Raw genomic sequence first — 17,981 nt, forward strand, 5'->3', positions numbered from 1 at the left:
TTCAGACCAATTTGAGAACAACACACTTACTTTTCTCCATTTGCAGAGAAATTATTATCAACAAATGGGATTTCTTCCCTGTCCGTCTTCCCCAATACGAGATGATGCTTTTCCATATTTATGACACACTGAAAGAATAATAAAAAGTGATGTAATCGTCTCCTTCAACAACAGCAATAGGATAAGACAGCTCATACAGAAAACTCCTACCTTCAGAGATTTCAAAGTCTGCAGCCCAAGGGAGAAGGTTTTCTCATTGTCTTCTGTAAAAAATAAATATTTGGATTCAAAGTTCATAGTGGACTACTGTGCTGTTAGCAAATAACTCAGTCGTGTATTGAATTGTGTTCAACTAAGTACATATCAGTCTCTAGAGGGACTGAATGATTCTAGATGGATTGGTAATAGACTGCATAGATTTCACTGCGGGATCATCATTCAGACCTTCAGGAGACCAGAGTCTGTCATCTGGTGTAAAATGGGCTTACTGGGTTTAGACCAGATGAAGAGATTCCCACATTGCCTCCCTCCACTCCCCCTCACAAAAAACCCCAACATATTTCTTGGCAGACTGGACAGAACAGCCAAGGATAAAACATGCCACAGAAATCTGACATGACCACTGTTTTAAACGCCTGCTGAGCAGATGTAGATTAAACATGAGGAAAAACCTTTTAATTGCAAGAGTAGACATAGCAGTGAGACAAGGAAATGTTCTTCCTAGAGAAGCTGTGAAATTACCTTCATTGGTGGTTTTCAAGGAGAGGCTGGACAGGCAACTGTCTGAATTGATTTAGGTATAGCAAATCCTACATTTGTGCAGGGAACCAGACTAGATGACCTATGAGCTGCCTGAGACTCAAAGACCAGGTCCACATGAGTAGGGGTGTGCCCTCACATAGCAGTGGCACAAATTTGTGCTGCTACTTTGTGCTGCAGTGCATGCCCCTGCCCATGTGCTTTGCCACAGGACCCATTGTCCTGCTGCCCCACGTGCTGCAGGGTGGGGGGAGTTGGCTGGGGCGCAGGGTGCCTCAGCAGGGGTTTGCCATCGCTTGTGCTGAGGCACCCTGTGCCCCAGTCAGGTGGGGAGCGGCACGTGGACATCTCTGTGTGCTGTCAAGCCCCTGCCCTGAGGTACCGTGCGCCCCAGCCAGCCACTCCCCACTTGGCTGGGGTACAGTGTGCCTCGAGATGGGGGAGAAGGCAGCCTTGGGTTGGCTGCTCCACTATCTCCGCATGCTTCAGCACAGGGACTTCACTGTGGAGCACCCATGCTGAAGCATGGGGCGCCACAGCCAGCCACGAAGCAGCTAGCTGGGGTGCAGTGCCTTGGTGCAGGGGCATGTGGAGACAGGGGAGTAGCCAGCCCAAGGCTGCCCCAGCCAGGGCCACTGCACCCCAGCCAGGTGGGAAGTGGCTGGCTGGAGCATAGGGTGCCTCAGTGTGGGGGATGTTCTCCTATCTGTTGAGACAAATATAAGAGGGTTTAAGTTAGTGGAGACATAGTAAATTTATGCTCTTCAATAACTATACACCTGGAAAGTAAATACTGGGCATGGCTACATGAGATGGGGCTGTCTGCTCCCCTCTCTTGAGGCACCCTGAGCCCCAGCCAGCCACAAAGTGCCTCAACAGGGGGGCTCCAGCCCTGGGCAGTCTACTCGCCCATCTCAGCATTTATCCCAGCACTCGCCGCTTTGGCATGGGTTGCACTTCTTTTTTTCCAGGATTTTTTTTTTTGCTACTGGAGAATCCTAGTGCAGCACTGCTAATCCAAATGAGCAGCACTGCAAACAGATTAATGTGCAACTTGTGTGGTTTGTGGCACTGCAAAGAGTTTTGCAGCACCACAAACCACACGCGCCTGCATGTCTGGATCCAGGCTAGGATTCTACTGAACCCTATATTTTTGTGAACTGCTCAAGATCAGGAGTGAGGCAGTATCATACGTGGGACAACACATCAAATCTGACATGGTGGTGCCTTGGCTGTACCTACAGAAAGTGGTGAGTTGAACTGCTGACCTAGCAATACATTCACTTTGAAACAATAGTAGGAAAAATGAATATCCCCACTCTTATATTAAAGGCCTCCATGTTTAAAATGCTCAAACACTTTCAGATTTGTTGATGATTTAACAAACTGTCTACCTGTTACCACACTTCATTAGACTGACATTAGATATGCTGGACATGAAATACTAAACAACTTACCTATGACAACTGCAAAACAGTCCACATGGATGGTTCCCATTGTAACTGCTAAATGTTCAACCTGACCAATCACCCTTATGTTCCACGGTAGCAAAATCTTCTCATCTTCATTGTTGTACATTTTGATATGCTCCTTCAACCTACACATTGAAAACAATTCTCTGATTCAACGGAGATGTATTCATCTGGGATATGAATACATTAACTACTCCATAGTCTAAGAATGCTTAGTTCACTTCTATTAAGTTAATATTATCTGAAGTGCTTTCTTATCCGCCTATCTAGGATGATCTTGTATACGTCCAATACCCAAATGCTATTTAATTTAATGACAAAAGTCCCAATGATTTCAGTGGAGTTGGATCAAGCCCTATGTGAAGATATTATGTTGGGCTGTACTCCCCCAGCTGTTTTTTTCTATTGAAAACTGTTTCTTGGAGTTCTTTCTGTGTTTCCTCAGGACAGAAATATCTGCTCTGCTGGGGCTGTTATTTAGCAAAAATGACTTAAATCTAGCTCCAGTGCAAGTACATGCTACTACTCCACTCTGAATTCCATCAATTGAACTCTACCATTACAGATTGCATCTGGGTCCTAACTTCTTCTGGATACCTTACAAGTAGCAAAGCATGTTTATTTGCAGATGTTGACAGGTAGTACCACAGAAAGTGGGGATATATAAATAAACTATCCCCTGGAGAAAAAAAAAAGTTGTAAAGTCTGTATCTGCCACACAGTGCTTTCTCTTATCTGATTATGTTACATAGTCTATTCCGGGAATGTTTATAGATTATTTAAATCTAATTTATCCATGTTTTAATGTAAACTGGAATTAAAGGACACCAATAATTCCTCCTTGGAGAAAAGCTCATCTTTTACCATTCTTTTCTACAGATGGGAAGATTACTCTTACAATGAAGAAACAACTGGGAGTAAGCACTTGGAAACTAGATTTATCAGCCACTTTTCTGGCCCTTCGCAACGCTGTCCAGCTCAGCTATGGAACCAAAGAGTTTTAATTTTTAAATGCTGCTGACTTTCATTATTTTTATTGGTCTTTCCACTTGTTCTTGCTTACATTCAAGATAGGAAAATGGAATTTCTTCTCCTTTGGCTTCCCATTACAGTAGTTAACCTGAAAGGACGGTCAAGACCTCTTCAGCTGATTTCATTGCTTTGTAACATTTTGATTAATTACTTTCATTATTTACAGGAAGCAAATGAGTTCCAGCATTATTGCTAACAAATGAGCATGGCTGAGCACCATAGCATAATGACCTCGCAATCTAAACTGAAAACCACGCCAGAGAAATATATAAAAATATAACACACACACTTTTTTCCCATTAATAGTCACTTGATGGAAAACATGTTCTGCCTGGCTGCAGCAGGAAATAGTAGAGAATATAGCACATTCAGTAGTGAAAGAATTACCTTCAAAGAAGAGTACTGTCCAGGTTCCATCATTAAGTATAATATTATGAGTTAACTGGCATTTCATCAACTTGTTCACCGCTGGGATGCTTTATGTGAGGTATAGGCATTCAGGTACTAACTAAAAAGTGTAGTGTAAAAATCTAGACAGGAAGTTTTTGTCAAATCTGAGGCAAACAGATGCACTGAGAGTTACTCTATGATCTTGGCAGTGGATGCAGAGTTCTTTTTTCAAGGAACTGGGAAACTCCATGCTTCTCCAGTGTATAATTACCTTGCCTGGCTGAATTAGGACCAAATGATTCATCACCACCTGGTCAGCATTGTAGCATGGGAGTAATGTTGTAGCTGTGAAACCTGGAGAAGGGTACACTGATATCCAAAAGCTCATCTAAGTCTATCCCAATCATGAAGCTGGTTCAATAAAAGATATCAACCACAAAAATTCTTGACTTAGAGGAATTCAGGCTCAAAATCTCATGAAACAATAAGAGGCCAGATAACATGATCTTGAAGGATGTTGAGTGTCTCTGGACTCCCCCTGACTTCCTTGGACTATAAAGAGATATTCAGCATGCAAGGAGGTCTCAAAAGCCTAATTTTTGAGGGGGAGGAGCACACATAGTTCACATAGACTTCAGCTGGAGTTTTGGATGCTCTGCAATTGTAAAAATCTGGCCTTTGCCATGTCAGAGGCTCTCTGAACTGATTCATTGACCCTTTAAGAATATAAGAGTCAGAGGGGGACGGTGAAATTTGCAACCTAACATTCAGTGTTAAAGAAGCTCATGTAATTTTTTGGCAGAAATACTGTTTATCTGTGAGGTTAGCTTGGGTTGCTTACCTAGATTCACTAGTGGAAATAGCATGTGATGGGAAGAGAAACAGTGGTAAGAGATGTGCTTATAGGTCCTCAGTCATCAAACTGACCTTATGCTAGTTCTGGTTAGAGCACACTGGCTCTATCCAGGCAAGTGTGGCTGTGCGGGGAAAAAGCACCACAAACACATCTGTGGTGCCACATACTGTACATCAGGTGTTCTCCATACTGCAAGATGGCCGGGGTGGGGGTTGCACCTGGGGTAAAAAAACCCATGCAAAAAAAGTGGGGTGGTGCACACGGGGACAGCATGCACTGCCCAAACCCGGAGCTTGGCTGGCTGGAGCCACACTCCAGCTGCCAGCTAGGCTCTGAGCAGCAGCCCCAGGAGGCCCCCAGAACCCCAGATAAGGCCGCTGGGGGCAGCCCAGTACTGGCCCCAGCCTCTCCTACCCCCACCAAGGTAACCTGCCACGTGCCAGAGGGTGCATGGCACAGGCATTCCCTGGGGACAAGCATCAGGTGTGCCACTGCTGCTTGTCCCCAGGGAAACAAATGTCCACACTCATGTGGGTGCAGCCACTGGATGCATCTACATGTGCACTTTACTGCAGAGTAGACTAATTAGTTCCACAGTACAGTGTCACCATCTACATGCGTGCCGGTATTAGGGTGCAGTAAACTATCTCTGCTGTAAGATGTACGAGCTTTACTAGCACTTGTGGTGATCACTAAGGGTGATTGGTGATTGTGGTGCTCTGGTGTGGTGCCAGAGGACTGGAAGAGGGCCTGTGACGGGCCAGTAGGGGGCGCTCCTGCATTGAGCCACCCACCTCCCTGTGCCCGACCACCTTCCAGGCTCCGAATGCCTCCTTAGGGGCGCCTTATGCTTGGCCAACCCCTCTCCCAGAGCACACTCGCTAGTCTGGGGGTAACATCGCCACCATCACCCTGAGAAGGGACTGTCTCGGCCCTGTGTCCTCGGGGAAACACAGGCCTAATAGTCTGACGGGTACTTGACCCGGTACAGGCACTTGGGGCACTTCCCCAAGTCAAGGGGGCAAAAAGTAAAGTCTCCCCTAGTCCGCAGACCTAAGGGGTCTCTTAGGCGTAATTTAGACCCACCCCTCAATAAGTCTCCCACACCAGTCAAAAAGGAGAACTTTATTGATTACAGGGGGTAGGGTAAACTAGGGTACAGGGTTGAGCAATATCTTAGAAATCCTAGAGAGCAAACAGTGTGGCTGAGGTAGCCTTTTGATTATGCATCTGTGTTACTGCCAGCTAAATATCTAATCCGATTGAGTAGCTTACTCACAAGCATCTTCCAGAGTTCTCCAGTTTCCTCGCTGGAGTCTTGGGGTGAGAGAGAGAGCTAGGTTCAGATGGTAAGGCTTCTCTGTCTCCCCTGCTTTGCTGCTGCTTCACCTCATGGCCGAAGACAGCGAGCCTCCTCCCCCTCCCAACCTATATAGCCCCTGTGACCTCATTCACCTGGTCCAGTGGAAGTCAGCCCCAGTTGGCTGTCAGCCAACCAATTTGAAATACATCACCTGTTACCAGGTAGATTCCAGCTCCCCAGGTAGAAACCCCCCACCCAGGTAATTGATGCAAGTCACGTAGGCAGAGGGAGCAGGTTTCCCCCGCTCCCATAGGAATGCAGCCAGCTCAGGTTACCTAAAGAGACAGGCTGAGGTGTGACTCCTCTGTGCTGGCCCATCTAATCACATAGTCACAGGGCAGAGATTCTGGGGAGAAACCAAGGTGGCTTTCTGCCACAGGGCCAACGTTGTTCCCATCTTCAAAAAAGGGAGGAAGGAGGACCCAGGAAACTGTAGACTGGTTAGTCTTACCTCAATCCTGGGTAAGCTTTTTGAGAGAATTATCCTGGCGCATGTTCACAAAGGGCCAGCAAGGGAGATTATGCTTAGGGGCAACCAACATGGGTTCATTAGAGGCAGGTCCTGTGAGACCAACCTGGTGGCCTTCTATGACCAGGTCACCAAATCCTTAGACGCAGGGGTAGCAGTGGACATAGTCTTTCTGGACTTTAGGAAGGCCTTGGACACTGTCTCTCACCCCATTCTCATAAAAAACCGGGGGACTGTGGTGTCAACACCTACACAGTCAAATGGGTCACTAACTGGCTGGAGGGCTGCACCCAGAGAACGGTGGTGGATGGGTCATTTTCGACTTGGAGGGATGTGGGCAGTGGGGTTCTGCAGGGCTCCGTCCTCCGGCCCGCATTGTTCAACATCTTCATCAGCGACTTGGATGAGGGGGTAAAAAGCACCCTGTTCAAATTTTCTGATGACACTAAGATGTGGGGGGATGCGGGCATGCTAGAAGGGAGGAATAGGCTGCAATCAGACCTAGACAGGGTACACAGGTGGGCAGATGAGAATAGGATAGGATTCAACACTGACAAGTGCAAGGTGATGCACCTGGGGAGGAAGAACCAGCACCATACCTCCAGGCTGGGGAACTCCCTTCTTGTCAGTGCAGAGGCAGAAAAGGATCTTGGAGTCATCATTGACTCCAAGATGAACGTGGGCTGGCAGTGTGGGGATGCAGTCAGGAAGGCCAACCACACCTTGTCATGCATCCACAGATGCATCTCAAGCAGGTCCAAGGAGGTGATCCTCCCCCTCTATGCAGCACTGGTCAGGCCGCAGCTGGAGTACTGTGTCCAGTTCTGGGCGCTGCACTTCAAGAGGGATGTGGACAACATGGAGAGGGTCCAGAGGAGGGCCACTCGCTTGATCAGGGGCAGCAGGGCAGGCCTTACAAGGAGAGGCTACAGGACCTGTACCTGTTCAGCCTCCACAAGAGAAGGCTGAGGGAGGATCTAGTGGCCTGTTACAAACTAGTCAGAGGGGACCAGCAGGTATTGGGGGAGTCCCTGGTCCCCCAAGCATTACCTGGAGTGACTAGAAATAACGGTCACAAGCTGGCAAAGGGTAAATTCAGATTAGACATCAGGAGGCGCTACTTTACTGTCAGGGCAGCTAGGATCTGGAACCAACTTCCAAGCGGAGTGGTCCTGGCTCCTACCCTGGGGGTCTTTAAGAGGAGGCTAGATGAACACCTTGCTGGGGTCATTTGACCCCAGTACTCTTTCCTGCCATGGCAGGGGGTCAGATTTGATGATCTGCTCAGGTCCCTTCCGACCCTAGAAACTATGAAACTATAGGCTAGTACTGTCAAGGATAATACCATCTTACAACAGAGTAATTTACTGCCTTGAAAAACATGTATAGCTGCTGACTGCAGGTGCAATTTATGCCTGGTCAGCCCAGGCATCAAGGGGCCAGACTCCTGTCTGCAGTACCACCTAAGCCACGCAGCTCTGCACTTGTGGCACCCTCGTGCCTCACCTAGCACCTGCGACACCCAACACCACCACCTGGAGCTTGGGGCTGACCCCACCAGGCCTGCTGCTAGCTTGGGCTCGCTCTACCCAGGCTCAAATTGTTGTTGTCCCAGGCACACATGTAGACGCTGTTCCTGGGAGCAATTTACTGTGACTCAAACTGCTGCGGAGTTTATTGCTTCATGTTAACTGCATGTGTAATAGATACACCATCTAAGCTCATTTACACTTGCATATTAATGCAAAGGAATAAAATTAATTGCATATTGCTGAATATGCCACATTTGTTTGTGTGGCTGGGACTGCAGCACGTTGAGCTGGGTTGGAGCAGCTGCGGCTGGGAGGGGGCCCGGGGGATCAGCAGCCTGGGGCTGCTCTGGCCCAGCTCAATGTGCTGCAGAGGGGCTGGCTGGGGCACAAAGGTGCTTCTGTGTGGGGCTAGCCAGCAAGCAGCCCCTCACTAAAGCACCCTTGTGTCCCACCCAGCTGTGGCAGTGTCTATACTTGTGTTGCTGCACTCAAACTCCACAGCAGGATGGTACTTGTATTTACAGCTAAGCTACTGTAGAGTTTATTAGTTTCTTGTGGTCTAATCGGGTCACACATGTAGACACCAAGACATTTACTGAGGAGCTAATTAGGTAACTGCAGTAAACGTCTCGTGTAGGTGTGCCCACTGAGTCTACTTTAAACTGCATCAGCTGTAAACAACACTCCAGAACCTAGCTACCAGCAGAGAGTAAGAGGAATGCAGCCCTGGTTAGCCACACTCCCTATATTCTCCTTCTTGCCCCTGAAATGCCCTTTACTTCGAGGTTTACAGAAGAGGAAGGCTGTAGTTATGCTGGGTCTATATCTACAGGAGAGATGCAATGGGTTTATGTTCCCTAGAACAGCATATCGGGAGCAGAGCAGGACCCAAGGTCTGGTCTTGTGTGTCAGATTTATCCCTGTCTTACCACCAGGTCCTGGAAGAGCTGGATTACCTTTTCCTCCCCTTGACTTCAACAGGGGCAGAACATGGTCCTTTTCATGTAGGAGAGAGGAGGAGAGAGGAGAACATGAGGACTTTGGCCTGCTGTGAATTGCCTTTTTTTTTTTTCCTGCAAGTCAAGACTGAACTCCATCAAGGAAAGCAAAGATGTGACTGAAGGGTGCCAGGCAGCCAGGAGCCAGGTACGAGATGGATGTAGGGTGACAGCTGCCTGAAGAGCCGGATTCAGCAATGTGTAATCAAGTGGAATGTCACCTTCAAGCCAAGCAAGAAAAATAGAAAGGCCCCAGCAGTTACGCAGTAATAAGAGCTGTTTAAACAATGATGATGTATCACCTTTATCATTCTCTCTGCAGTGCCATCTCGCTAAAATCCATCACCACTATGCCTGCAGAATTTGTTTGCCTGCACTGAGCTCAGCCCTATAATCACTATCCTCCCAAAAACATAGGACTGGCACACAGTCTAGGTGTGCAAGAATGACAACAAGAAAAAGAAGTCAGTCTGTACACCAACAACATCCTAATGGTGAAGTCTCAGGAGCAGTGAAGGAGTTACCTGGCAGAAGGAGGGGATCCATACCTCCAGTGGGGACCCAGTAATGCTAGACAATGTACTGTAAGGACCTGCCTGTGCCATCAAAAAAGTGGCAAATTTCTCTTAGTAGGTCTCCTTTCCATCCGATTTCAATGGCTGCAATGGAATTCAAAGCCTGTATTTAAAAACTAGTGAGTCTTCCACGTTGATTCATGTACCACAGAGTCTAGCATAATAGGGCTCAGTTACTCTCCCAAGGGACACTGTAGTACACATGATAAACAGCAGCATGTAAGTCTGTTCTTAAAGCAATTTCTCTGAAGTGAAGGGTTTTTGAAGGGGTTTGGGGAACAAAAACTGTACAAGAATCAAGACATGGACAAGGCCAGGTGTACCCAGAATCATTAAGTTCCATTGTGTACAGGCTCACTGCTGAGATAGGCCAATCACCCACAACCAGTGCTGGCTTCAGGGGGAGTAAGGAGTTGAGAGTGCACCTTTCTTCTTCAGAGTGCTCAATACTTCACAGGATCAGACCCTGCTCATGTGGTTTTGGTTGGTAAGCATCAAAGACACCTGATTTGCTTAGCAGTGTGTAGCAGGTACAGCTACTCTGCAGCCACTAAAGGCTATTGTGTAAATTAGTAATTGCAGGCTTCACAGAAAATAGGCATTATTTGTCCAGTGGCATGTAATGGGGCTTGGGGTGGAACTGTAATTGTTTGCATAATCATTGTAAAGCTGGTGCTGAAACTTTGATATTTCTAAATATCAGATGTTTGCTGTATTATGAACCACTCTCCTGCTCCACTGAAGTCAGGGGGAGCTCTGCCATACACACTGGTTAAATCAGTTCTCAAACATTTATGTAAATACACTTCCTTTCTCCTTAAGGGGGAGAAATGTGTTATTGATGTCAATGGGAGTAACAGCAGGCCCTTAATCACCATATTAGAGTACAAGCCTACGAATACTCAGGACTGTCCTGTAAAACCTACTACTCCAGCTACCTCCTGCTGGGGTAATCTACCTTTTCTGTCAGGAGGATTGCTCACATAGTCAGCATTTTGCATACTCTGCAGTGATATTTGGAGCGTTGAGTCCTTAATTGGAGATTATTTTTAACTTCTTTTATACAGCATGGCCCCATAGGGTGTCAAAGCTCCCTTCACCACTGAGAATGTACAAATAAAGAGAGAAGATTTCATTTAAATGTAATTGCAAACAAATGAAAACATAGACAAACATCTATTGTAAAAAAAAAATGAATGAGTCCACTGGGGGCTTATTTGGATGTTAAGTTCTGTGTAGGGTGACTCCTTTTTACTTCAGTTTCTGATAAGCCTATTTAAAAAGAAGTAATGTTCTTGTTTAATAGATTTCAATATGAGGTTGGCCTGAGTGTGTCCTGAAATAACTTTCTTTTTCAGAATAATTTTTGCTCTTGAGAGAATGACTGCACTTAGTGACGTTGCTGTTCCCTACACGACCGTGGGTTCTGCTCTAAAGCTCTCAAGGGAACTCAGTGAAATATGTTCAGCTGTTTCCCATCACGTGCGCACACACTCCTTCCAACCATTCATTTGAGGGGGAGAAAAAAAAGAAAAGAAAACTGTCCATCCAAATGCAGCAAATATTATTTACCCGAGTCTATCCAAACAAGCAGATGATATGAGATTATGTTGACAACCGGTGTCAACCACAGCTTGCAAGTCCTTTCCAGCACACTGCAAAGAGAAAAGCAGAGTTTGAAAAGGAGCAACTGAACATAAGAAAGAAATGCTGTATTAGAAGCATCTTTGCTAGGGTACCATGTTAATAGCCCTCCTAGAGCTGCTTCGCACAACAGCTACTTTGCTATTGAAGGGCCAGTGTTCTCTTTCTGTTTTCACTGACATTTCCACCAAGATATGCTTGTTCCTGCCTAGGGAGGGAGAGTTGCCTCTAAGTGACAGGTCAGTAAAGTTGTCCAGTGACAGGCTAAAAAGATCCATTTGGGGCTGAAGGCAGGCCAGTGCTACAGCCCTGCTGCCACTGCTGCTTCTCCCTACTGCCCAGCTGTGGCAGCATGGATGAAGTGCCCTGCCATGGCATGGTGTGATGCAGGTGAAGCCTAAACACCACAACCCAGATCTGCAATGTCTCTGTAGTACAGCTCCAGGCCACAGGCAGTAGGTTGCCCAATGCTGCTCTAAATGCAGTAGTCAAAGGGAAGAAAACAGAACAATGGGGGAAAGAAGAATAAGCTGGGCACACGCTGGAACTCCAAAGCCCACAAAGACTTAGATTTGGGTCATCAGTCAGAACAGTTGTGGGTTTTAAACTACTGTAGTCTTTATATTTCTATTATATTCATTGCATTAAGGGAGTAGCTGGAAAGCAACACTGCATTTTTATAGGGCCATTAAAATTGACCTTTTCCTTGTCTGAAGTAAAGCAGGCACTTGTCAAAAATAATATCCTATGAAAGAAACATCAGGTTTCTTTTATGCCTTCGCTACAAGAGTGGATTGGCTTTAGGAAAAGACAAGGAAGCATTACCTGGCAGTTCACCAATATAAGTTCTTCTTCCTCTGTTTTCTTTGGGGTGTCTGGTTTGGTTTGATTCAGCTTATTGGTCTGTGCTGAAATGTCATTCTTGGGAGTCCATGTGCCACGGTAGTTTCGTAATTTGGATAAGTTTGTCTCCATCAAGCGTCTTTGCAGAATGTTATGTGGTTGCTTTAAAACAAAAAATGAAGAGAGAAAAATGCAGATCTACTGGTGGAAAACTGCAAAGCTTCTTATATGCATATTATGTATATACTTATATACATATATACAGCCATTAGTCAGTGGTTTGCAGCCTTCATAACAAATGCTCATTCACATAGACAGCAAATGCCCAGGATAAAGACTGGAAGGGAATTCCTGGGTCACCAAGCTCTGCCCAGTGATACCACAGGCAATCATATGTGTTAAACTATTTTCGCATAAATATATCAAGCTCTGTCTAAAACTACTTCTATTGGAAGGCTGCTCCAGAACCTCATGCCGATGGTAAAAGAAACTTCAATTACATACCATAGCAAGTTCTAGACCAAAAGTAAATAGGATGGTTTAGCTGGGGAAAGAAATGATATCCAGACAGCATTTGGAGGGAAGTGCTTCCTCTTCCAAAAGGGTAACCAACTGGAGAGGATGACTTCAATGGAAAATAGAAAGGACTTAAGGTGATCTTTCAGCTGGAACTGTCCCAGTTTGCTAACCAAAGTATTTGAATCTGCAACTGTTTGGAAGTTTAACTGCACCGATTCATCCCTTTTTTACTAACTGTCTTATTTCACGTACGGAAGACTATTTGACCTTTGGAATTAAAGAGGTGCTTTAGCTCAAATGTGGTATAGGTCACAGATGCAACATATGTAGTACTGGTATAGCAGCCTTCTGGATTTTTTTTGCACATGGTGCATTTTTTACATTTTTTTCAATTTTTATTGGTCTACTTAAGCCCTGTGTCCTGTGCCTCTTTCTTCTGATTCTTCCTTCTTCCCTTTGTGCTGTTCTTTGCCTCCCACAAACTTTAAACAGTTTTCTATTTCCTGTGCAGCAAGCGTCCTTCCTGTCTTAATGTGATAGTCCACTGACTTCACAAAGCCTTTGTTTAATTCAACAGGTGTTTTGGGCACCTACCACCCGTCACCTTGGACTATCTCAACTTGCGGTGTTTTGGGCCAGCCTATATATGCTGTCAAGCAGAGTCTCAAACCTGGTAGGTACTCTCTGCAGCACACCAGATAACAGCAGCTACAAGAAATTAATGTGGCATGGCAGAGGGGAAATGGTCTTCTTAAAATAAACTAACACTTGCCATTTCAAATTCTGTTATGAGCATAACATTTATGGTGGAAGTGACACTACATTAGACTGATCAGAATCCCATAGACATAGTAAATAACAGTTATCACTGAAATATGTTATCTCCCTCCTTCTTCCAGTCTTTCTTATTTTTGTAAGTATAGTTTAGGTTAAATTGTCACTTCAAAGTAAAATAAAATTTCATAATTATAATCTGTTGCAGATGTTCTGTTTGATTGACACTCATAATGGCATATACTATATAATTAGACAGCATATGTGATTCTGCCTCAGACAATTGGTAACAGTGAAAGATTAGAATTCTAATTATTCAGCCTACATTATACTCAGAAAAGGAATAGGACTAATTCTGCCACCCTTATTTGTGTTGAAATCTACTTTACTCTCAGTATAATCTGTGGGACTAATTACAGGGGAAGTTATTACTCAGCATGACTAAAACTGGCAGAGCTGATTTCCCTAATAACTGTACAGATATTCCACAGTGTGCCATGAAGAAACCAATTAAGAAGCCAGTCTTCCTTCACTGAAACCAGAATTGTTAGGTACAGAACTGCTACAATGATCACAATGAAGGCAAAACATTTTTTTTTATATAATAATGGAAGCAGAAGAGAAGAATGTGCTATTCCTCCCGCAGGCAAAGAGAGAAGTGGTTCACTGAAGTCTACATGATTTCTTATTATTTAACTTTTGCTAAAGTTGAAATGCTTAATTTTTATGAGCAGTGAATTTTCACCTAAGTCAGTAAAAAAATAAAAAATGAGGCATTAGATGGCTTGTGCTACAGGTGCCAGAATAGGGAGCCAATCACCTTCAGGACATCAGCTCACATCTGGTGCGTCTGCACTTGTGCTTTAATGCACATAAGCCTATTTTAATGCACATTAAAGTGTCACTAAAAAGTGCTACTTAGCTAGTGCTCATTGAAATAGGCTACTGTACATTAAGCTTCACTTAAAAACTGTGGTGCCTGCACGTGAGCATAGAGGCTGCTCCAATGCGCTGTACTTACAGCGCATCAGAGTAGACTTGATTAATCAAGTAATTACCATGCTCTTTCAATGAGCTTTTGTTCAAGAGCTCCCACTGCCATTTTTAAGTATGGGGACACTGATACATGAGATGATGTGGCACTTTAATTAGAGCGGCTCCCAGAGCCATTCTAATTAAAGCATTGCCTAACCCACTCCCAGAGCATGTGTAAAATTGCCCTGTGCTCTTTAGTTAATGTGCATTAAGACAGGCTAATGCACAGTTTCCTAGTACCTCACAGTGGAGGTAATGTGCATTAGATGCGCATTACTAGATGTAATGTGCATGAATTAAAGCACATTTATGCAGTCTAGATGCGCCCATCAAGTCTAGATCACTAGTGCTGAAATGTGATAAATAAATTACAAAAGGACAGATCTTATTTCATCTCTTAGCTACCTGCACAAGATGGCTAAACAGCTAAATGCAATACTCTTCTCTGCTTCTCAAATTCCTTGAAAGCCATTATCGCAAAAGGTGGGTGGGGTCCTCCTTCCCATTCATTTGTTGCTACTTAGTGTTAAGGCTAAGAGGGAGGCCTCCTACAAAAGTAGTGGTTTGTCAAGGAATTGAGCAGGGTGGAATAGGATCTGCTCAACCCATTAAAAGTTTGGGATCAATCTGAGTGCCTTTCCAAAAATCTCAGGTCCCAAATACACTTACCAGCATTGGGGAACCCTTCTGTCACTGTAGCCTTGAATGACACCCAACCTAACATATGCTAACTACAAGCTTCATTGCAGATCAATATCAGAGCCCAAACCTGGGGCATCTCAAAATAAAAACACAAGCTTCTATTATGTGTCTGGCAAACTAATCTCCCTGACTGGCAGCTGTATTAGACACACAAATCTCTTGGGAAATCAAGCACTAGAGGAACAAAGACATGGCTTGTGCTGAAGTATGTTGCCAGAGCTAATGGAACCATCTTTTATTGATGTGAGTTCTTCTGAAGTCTGAGGTTAACACTAGCTTCAGTGGGCCAAGCAGAGCTTACTGTATGCTCCAGTATATAAAATATCTAACACAACAACAACGGAAAAACGCCTTTTGGCATCGTTTTGTCAGAGGCTATTACTAACTTAGTATTAGTTTAAACTTTTATTCCCCTTGCCTTTCCTGGGGAACACAGAGCAAAGAGGATTAGTCACAATATTGACTCAAATGATGGAAAGAGGAATTGGAAATAAAATTAATGATTTAGGGGAAGTTGCAAAAATCCTGATGGAAATGGCAGCCAGACCATTTAAGGAATGAAAAGAAGGAAAGATCTTATCCAGCACTGAGTTATCCTCAGCAGTGGCCTCCTTTTAGTACAACTCTGACAGTTCATCCAGGTCAAACATATAAAAGACTTCAGCCTAAAGAAAGGCTTGATTATGCAAGTTGCCTCTCCGCCCATCATACAAAACTACAGAGGATTTCAGTCTGGACTGAAACATTATGTTGTGAAACAAATACATCATTTCCTAATGTGGTCCTAGGTATTAGTAATAGGGGCATAGAGATGATTTGTGTAAAAAAATTGCAAGAAAGTGATTTATCTTTCCAAGATCAACTAGGGGTTAAAAGAAAAAAATGAAAGAACAGGTGGAGAACTTCAAGGTCCTATTCTCTAACTTCCTAATGCTCAGGAGTTTAAAGAACTGGTTCCTGTTTTGGCCCCTCTAATGTTTGTGCAGACAAAAAGATGCAATTTAACAATATGCTGTGAGGACTTCCTGACTTGTTTGCCGTCTGGCTCCTAAAATGAGAGGAAACCCCAAAAGAAGGGCATGATGGAAAGTTCAGGTACTCCGATTGCTGTATAGAACCTGTGGTCCTACCTAGATCAATAGTTCTCAATGAGGGTGCCTTGGGATTCTTTCAAGGATGCCAGGGAATGTTAGCACTGTTATGCATGCAAACCTGATTTATAAAATAAACCCAGAGATTTAAAATAGGAATCCATAGTCTCAAAAATATTCTGACATATTATGGCCTGAGTTCTTGGCAGTAGAAGAATTGCTCTATTATTTTTCTGTAGACAAAAAATGAGTGAAAACTAAGGGCTGGCATTTTCCAAGGGGGACCTCAAGTCTATCAAGTGGGCCTTGAGTCTAAAAAGACTGAGAACCACTGACTTAGGACCACTCCACTTTGTGATGGAGTTTCTTGCTCCTGGGCAAAGTGTTTACATGTGCACTCAGGACCACAGCATGATGAGCCAGGGCAGCACAACCCTGGCTGGCAGATGTCCCAGGGGGTCAGCCTCCAGCCCAGAGCTGCTCCTGCCTGGCTCAACATGCTGCAGAGGGACTGGCTGGGGCACAAGGGTGCTACAGTGCATGGCTAGCTGGCAGTAGCACCATTGTGCCCTAGCCAGCCCTGGTCATCGTCTACATGTGAATTGCAGCAGAGTAAATAACTCCATTGTAGAACAGTATTTGTGTTGGGCATGACTATCCTATAACATAGTTAATTCGTTTACTCCTACTTAATAGAACCACTTGTGTAGATAGTGATGCTTTGCTGCAGAGCAAATTAAGCAACTCCGCACTAAGTGTCTCATGTAGATGCACCCTCTGTGTGGCAAGCAACATCTTTCACTCTTGCAAATCAGTTGTCAAAACTTCTTCCAGCTGATCATTTATCCACAATCTGTAAATTTCTAAATTGCTTCATCACTGAAAAAGAGAGGGAAAATGGGATTCAAAATAAATTATCTGAGTTTCCTCCACATATAGCTTTTTCTCACTTCTCATTTCTGTTCACTCCTCTCTTCCATTCATTCTCATCCTCTTGGGCCTATTGCTATTTCTCACATTATCTGACTAATGTTGATGGGAAGCTCCTGGGAGCAAAGACTTTGCCTTCTCGTTTGCCTATAATATGGCAGGTAAATATCTATGACATTAGATTACTAAAAATATAGAATATATTTAGGTAGCTGTAAACTGAAGTTTGATGTGCATATAGACCTTAATACTGGACTGTCAGTGACTTATTAAATTGTAAGGCTTTGAAGATTCAGGTGACAGTGGAATTGAGACGCATCACCTCTATGGGAATAACTAAGAACAAAGATGACTAGTGTGGTTCAAATTTCCAAACATCCTGTTGCCTTTCCTAATGGTGAGATTGTTCATTATCTGTATAGTTAGGCTTTAGAAGGAACAAAACACCTAATGGTTCAGGGCTAAGAAAGACCAAGCTTTAACTCATGACTTGACTCCATGAATGCCCTTAACTCTTGGTGGTTTGGGAACTGACTGTCCTTGTTGGAGAGGTAAACCCATAACTGTTATAGCAGGCTTTCCTGCAGCCTGTTTTTTAAACAACTATGTGTATGTCTACACTGATGTGACTACAGCATACTATGGACATAGTAGAGTTAGTTTTAAACTATTAGCCTGGCTACTGATAGCAATCTAGCTGCAACAGGATGAGAGAGTGAATAAAGACCTTGCCATGGAAGTTGGCTGGCTGCCAGTACCAGAGTGGCCTCATTAAAAGTTAGCACAGATGTGTCTATGATGCAGTTCAGGCATACCCGAAATCCTGTCCACCATGAGAGATGGGGCACTGGATTGGGCACACCCAGTTGGGCCAGGCCATAATAACAGTATCTATTCTCTTGGTTGTCAACCCATATTACTGAAACATTTTAAAAAATGGCAATGGATGTACAGAGAATAAACAAAAACTGCAACTCTATAAGGTGAGCACTTGAAT

General features: G+C 44.3%; 1 protein-coding gene across 1 annotated transcript in view; it reads right to left on the reverse strand.

Annotated features, from left to right (window-relative positions):
* Nucleotides 1-17,981, reverse strand: part of NRIP3 (nuclear receptor interacting protein 3) — a 38,997-nt gene that overhangs the window by 5,953 nt on the left and 15,063 nt on the right. The window contains exons 2-6 of the mRNA XM_090034937.1: nucleotides 11,916-12,095; nucleotides 11,019-11,101; nucleotides 2,217-2,356; nucleotides 211-263; nucleotides 31-128 (exon numbers count right to left, since the gene is read on the reverse strand). Of these exons, the coding sequence (XP_089891063.1) occupies nucleotides 31-128; nucleotides 211-263; nucleotides 2,217-2,356; nucleotides 11,019-11,101; nucleotides 11,916-12,095 (554 nt within the window). The remainder of the gene's footprint in view (nucleotides 1-30; nucleotides 129-210; nucleotides 264-2,216; nucleotides 2,357-11,018; nucleotides 11,102-11,915; nucleotides 12,096-17,981) is intronic.

This window comes from Crocodylus siamensis, chromosome 2 (assembly GCF_052110815.1).
Source record: "Crocodylus siamensis isolate JL-2025a chromosome 2, ASM5211081v1, whole genome shotgun sequence".
Lineage (NCBI taxonomy): Eukaryota > Metazoa > Chordata > Crocodylia > Crocodylidae > Crocodylus > Crocodylus siamensis.